At 39.1% G+C, this 6,156-nt stretch overlaps 1 protein-coding gene across 1 annotated transcript in view; it reads right to left on the reverse strand.

The window, feature by feature from the left end:
- The window catches only part of LOC106525019 (sodium-dependent phosphate transport protein 2B-like), a 31,902-nt gene that overhangs the window by 10,227 nt on the left and 15,519 nt on the right, over positions 1–6,156 (reverse strand). Inside the window, exons 8-9 of the mRNA XM_014019117.1 lie at positions 5,125–5,236; positions 1,877–2,044 (exon numbers count right to left, since the gene is read on the reverse strand). Coding sequence (XP_013874571.1) covers positions 1,877–2,044; positions 5,125–5,236 — 280 coding nt within the window. The remainder of the gene's footprint in view (positions 1–1,876; positions 2,045–5,124; positions 5,237–6,156) is intronic.

Consider the following 6,156-nt stretch of genomic DNA (forward strand, 5'->3'; position numbering starts at 1 on the left):
GGTGTGGTAGTAGCAGAGTCAAGCCCAACCACAAGCTGTGCTTTAAAACTTTGACAATAATTATTGGAGTCAACAATGATTAATTGTTTCTAAATATATAGTTGCAGGTGTAATAAAGTTTAATTAATTCTATCCAGTAGTTCATGAAATATTTTGCTTATAAACTGGGTTAAGGTTCAATGTGCAGCGCTCGAGTGTTTGTTCTGGATGATGCTCAGCTACTACCACACCTAATTTCTAGTGGTGGGTGTTATGGTAAATATTTATTTAACAAAGACAGAAATACGTGGTGAAGAATGAAGGTACTCCGTGAGATGATCAGCTGAGTTTTATTGCAACAACAGGAAACACAGAGAACAATCACTGTCTCTCCACACTACTGTAGAACTGTTGAACACTGTTGTACACCGTGTCTCGAGAGGCCTCATATATTAACATTCTGTCATCTTAGCAAGATTTGATACAAGGTCAATGGAAAACACAAAGATAAACACAAGTGATATCTAAGAATGACTGTTGTTAGCAAATCTTATTCTGACTTTAATCATTCTATCTGCAGATGAACAGCATGTCATAAAAACCTAGGTCATTAAAGGATGTCATGAATTACTATCTTAAACATAAAAGTATTAGTTCCATTATAGATCACATTCAGTTTATCAATCCATAAAAATGAATTTGCAGCATTAAGATTTTCGGTGACTTTTACCAAAGGCAACTTAAGCTTAAAATGCATGAATGAAATACAACTGGTATTGCAATTTCATGTAATTGCAGCAAGGACATCAGCAAGATTACCCCTTCACAATATTAAATAATTGCATTTCTCATTAAATAAGCTTAAGTAATTACTGCAGAACATGATAATTTTTAAAAATATGGTTGCTCAATTAATCAACAGAATAATCAATAGATTAATCGATTAATACAACAATTGTTAGCTGCAGCCCTAATCATTAACATGGTCCAAAACATGACTATCATATGTTTCTGCCGATTCTGTCATCCAGGAGATGGAGAGAGAATTCAGAGAAAAATACAAAGCAAGTGGACTTCTGTTCTGTAGATGAAGAACTTTAGAGTCACAACGATGTACTGGAGTTGAAATCAACTAAAGTATCAATCCAGAACTTTAGTATTAACACAATCTGACAAAATTACTCCAATTTTTGTTCTGTGAATTCTCAATCATCAAGTCAAATATTCAAACTTTATTCATGTCTTAAAAAAACAAAAGTAATTCTATGTACAGTTAAAAAAATAAAATACAAAAAACTGAAATGAAAGGTGGCAGAGAGAAGAAAAATCTTAGTACATCTGCCCCTTTTTCCTCAAGTATAAATTCAAACAATAATGTAACATTCAAAGAAAACAGATGAAGCAACTGGACCTCTGTTATGCAGCTGACGATGTGGAGCTGCAAGATTTAAAATGCATGACTCGAGGTTAGTATTATTATTACTTGGATTGATCTGTATACCCCCACCTCACAGACGTAAACGTGACATGACCATTTAGACTTGACCCAAGGAACACTTCATTTACATATTTTTGTCCWAACTTTTAATTTTCTGTAACGCTGACCAGAGGTTCGTTTTGACAAACATTAGATATGTATCTGATTTATGACTGGCTTCTAATTAAGCAACGAACATGATAAAAAGAACAGAAACAATATTGTAAAGTTTGTGCCTAAGCTTTTCTGCACCACACTTCAAAGCTGCAAAACTAAGAGAGGAGCCAGAAGCGACAGGAGGGCTGTCCCTGTGCTGCTCATTAAGCATTGACATGGAAACAGATGTGCTGATACTCAAACAAGCTCTACCCAGCATATGGACACACATACTTTTGGAGATGTTGTTTTGTAGCTCTGTACCTGTGTTGAGCATTTTCTTGATGACCACGGCCACCTGTCCCTTCAGCATGGAGTTGAGCAGCTTGACAATGAAGACGAGACAGGTGCAGAGAATAAGCAGAGACAGAGCCAGGAGAATGAGGCCTATCGCTAGATCTGGCAGGTTAACGTTGACAAAGAGATGTTTACCTGCAAAGAAAGAACATTAAACATCAGCTCTGTGTAACGTATGAAAAATTCACATGCACAATTCATTTCAAGCAAACCCTATTGTAAAGAAATGCATGATCAATAAATGGAAGTCTGAATATTATAGCAGAAATCACTTGATTCTCTTTAAAAAGTTTTTTTTCCAGTACACAGCAGTCAGGCCTCAGCAGTCAGAAGGCCTTGAATGCCTTATCAGAAAAGCACAACAGTCTTCTAGATGTTTCTCTAAGACTGCAAACTCAACAACTAAGAATAAAACTCGCCATTGATTCATCATGAATGATCAACCTTTTAACATGTCTGATTTCCTGGTCACACCCCTAGAGGGTGTTACCATTTATATTAAACATAAGAACATAACCAACTTTGTTATGAAGACGACAGGCCTCATTTGATAAAACAAACACTCTCGTTCTCTGGTTTAAGCCAAATGGCTGCAATGATCACAATGTGGAAAATACATTACTGCATCTAACATTTAGTTAATCAGTTACAAAATTCCATTCAACACCCTCCCTTTGACATACAGTACATACATTATGTCAAATAAAACCCATAAGGAAATTCAATGAAAATTTTATGAAGAGAATTTTTACCATTTGTTCATTACTCCAGAATATTTCTAAACATTTCCCAACTCCATAAATTCAATTGTTATTCAACCCACAGCAATAAATTCATTAACCCTAAAAGTTAATTAATTATCACATGAAAGTCTCTGGAACATCTTGAACACATACAGACTTGTCTGTTTTGGTGTGTGGAAGAGTCACAGGGCGTGGGACTCTGAACTTTTGGCTAATTATGTCGCAAAAACTTCAGGTTCATCAACAGCAGTCAACAATAAAAATCCAATGTTTTCTGCTTAGTCAAGATCATTCAGGAAGAGCAGTGTGGTTTTCGTCCTGGTCGTGGAACAGCGGACCAGCTCTACACCCTCAGCAGGGTCCTGGAGGGTGCATGGGAGTTCACCCAACCAGTCTACATGTGTTTTGTGGACTTGGAGAAGGCGTTTGTCCGTGTCCCTCTGGGAGTCCTGTGGGGGTTACTCCGGGAGTATGGGGTGCCCAGTCCTTTGATACAGGCTGTTAGGTCCCTGTACGACCGGTGTGAGAGTTTGGTCCGCATTGCTGGTAGTAAGTCAGACTCATTTCATGTAAGAGTTGGACTCTGCCAAGGTTGCCCTTTATTACAGTTTTTGTTCATAACTTTTATGGACAGAATTTCTAGATGCAGCCAAGGTGTTGAGGGGATCCTTTTTGGTGACCTTAGGATTGCGTCTCTGCTTTTTGCYYATMATGTGGTACTATTGGCTTCATCAGATCGTGATCTCCAGCTCTCGCTGGAACAGTTTGCAGCCGAGTGTGAAATGGCCAGGATGAGGATCAGAGCCTCCAAATCCGAGACCATGGACTTGAGGGTAAAGCGCCACCTCCAGGTAGACGAAGAGGTCCTGCCTCAAGTGGAAGAGTTTAAACATCTAGGGGTCTTGTTCCTTAATGAGGGAAGAATGGAGCAGAAGATCGATTGGCGGATTGGTGCTGCGTCTGCAGTGATGCGGGCATTGTCGTGGTGAAGCGAGAGCTGAGCCAAAAGGCTAAACTCTTCATTTATTGGTCAGTTTACCTATCCTCATCTATGGTCACGAGCTTTGGGTAGTGACCGAAAGAACAAGATTGCAGATACAAGTGGCCGAAATGAGTTTCCTTCGCAGGGTGTCTGGGCTCTCCCTTAGGAATAGGGTGAGAAGCTCAGTCATCCAGGAGGGAATCAGAGTAGAGCCGCAACTCCTCCACGTTGAGAGGAGTCAGGTGAGGTGGTTCAGGCATCTGGATAGGATGCCTCCTGGACGCCTCCAGAGGAAGACCCAGGACATGCTGGAGGGATTATGTTTCTCAGCTGGCCTGGGAATGCCTTGGGATTTCCCAGATGAGCTGGCCCAAGTGGCTGGGGAGAGGGAAGTCTGAGTCTCTCTGTTTAGGCTGCTGCCCCCGTGACTTGACCCCGAATAACCAAAAGAAAATGGATGGATGGACCTGAGGAATGTTCCAAACAGGTGGTTTTTGTGTATTCCTAAATTTTTCCCTGTCTTTTGTCCCAGCTTTTTGCAATATGTTGCAGGAAAATTCAAAATGATTAGCTATCTGCAAGTTATACACAACTTCCCAACTTCATTGCCATTGGAGTTGTGCCTCAGCATTTACAACTTCTATTTAAATAGTTCATTAATAGTTTTATTAGCAGGTGAAAAGTTGTACTTTTTGTGTATTTTCACTATAGTTATATATTTAAATAATAAGCAAAACAAACTTTTTTTCGTCATTCAACCTTTAAGTTAGCAGAAGTTAAAAGAAACTGCAAACAAGAAGTGTTTTGGTCCCACTACCATGGGGCTCAAGAGGTTTTAGATATTGAGCTAAAATTTGATGTAGTTGCTGAAAATCATTTACAACACATACACAGTTTAAAAATTATGGGTACTTTCTATATATAAAACAAAGAACTGAAACATTTTTTAAGGCAGATTTAGTTTAGAAAGGGATCTGTCTCAGTCTTGAGGTACTCAGGTGCTTCAACAACGCAGCATGAAAATACCTATTGAGGGTAATAACTGAATCACAGCAACATCTCAAAGACTGGCATTGTCTTAATATCAGAGGACCTTCTTTTTCCACGTTGCAAAATTTTTCTGGTCCAGTTCTGACCCATACAGTGCTCTAACACTCAGCCCAGATGTGGTTTGCCAGAGGTGGTCCATGCATGGGCCAGCACCACAGGCCAGACCACAACAGGGACAGCTGTAGCATTCCATCTTAAAAACAGTGCCATCATTGCCAAGCCTAGCCCAAATCTGGTTGACAAACCTCTTGCCATGCCAGCAGTCAGCCAGCAGTGCACCAGCTTGACACCAGATCTGGCCACCACCTGTTTGCTATTTGTGAAGGCCCATGTTTCACTGAGCTTTAGTGGATCACGAAATTCTAACTTCTCTCTGAATATCCCCCACCTATAATATTTCTCTATCCCACCAAAAAACTAAAGCATTAAGGAACACTTACATTTCTCTTGATATTCAGTCCAAGTCGAGTTCATCTCGGTCCAGGTCTGGTTTCCCTCCACCCAACACACAGCACCAGTGGGGCAACTTTCCACTGTGACATTCCAAAACGTCTGACAGAAACAAATCAAGGATTACATTTTGTTCTCTCTTGGACTGTTGTTTCGAAATGTAAATGTATTTTTCAATTGAGTTTGAATTGAATCTTTCTACAACTGCAACACAAGATTTTTCATCTTTTATAGGTAAAAATATAAAGAATAATGATAGATAATGGATCGGCAGCAGAGATGCGGAGATAACAGGGTCTGCAGTGGCAGAAAGAGCCTGTATGTTTGTATCCAAGCAAAAAGGGTCCATATAATTTCCAATCCATATAATTTACTGGCACCATTTCAAGTTGTATGGACTTTCTATAAATTATATGGATATTATTCAGCGTTTCTGTGTATTTTTGGTGGTTTCTGTAATATGCTGCTGCACCACACAGGTATCCCAGCTGCCCAACAGACAGGTGTCTCATGAAGCCAGAATGAAAACCAATACAGAAGCAACACATTCAAGTTTTCTCCAACTACAGCGACAGCTGTGCCACATACATTTAACAACAGCATCAGTACGGACATAATAAACTGAAAACTAAAAAAAACATTTAAATAAAACATTTTACTAAAAAAAACTTATCTGTTTACAAACTCCATCCTCCATTTTTTCCTCAAGAAAAATGTGGTTCTTTTGTCACCACCATGAAGCTAACACAAAAGTTGTATTTTTGTACTAAGTTTAAATTTTCTGTAACACTGAGAATATCCACTTGGCATTCAGCTTTTAAGATGCTACAGAAATCCAGTTTCTCCTTTCTGAATCATGCTCTCTGCTCAGCCAATCAAACGACTAGAAAATGTTGATGTCTTGATGCACAAAATACTATTGGATGAAATCTCTAAATAAATACAAGCTACTGAAAGCTGTGCAGCCAGAAGAAAAGCTATGAAACACAGAGAACAGATATTTTGAAATAATAGTCTAATAA

Source organism: Austrofundulus limnaeus, unplaced genomic scaffold (genome assembly GCF_001266775.1).
Source record: "Austrofundulus limnaeus strain Quisiro unplaced genomic scaffold, Austrofundulus_limnaeus-1.0 Scaffold209, whole genome shotgun sequence".
Taxonomy (NCBI): Eukaryota; Metazoa; Chordata; class Actinopteri; order Cyprinodontiformes; family Rivulidae; genus Austrofundulus; species Austrofundulus limnaeus.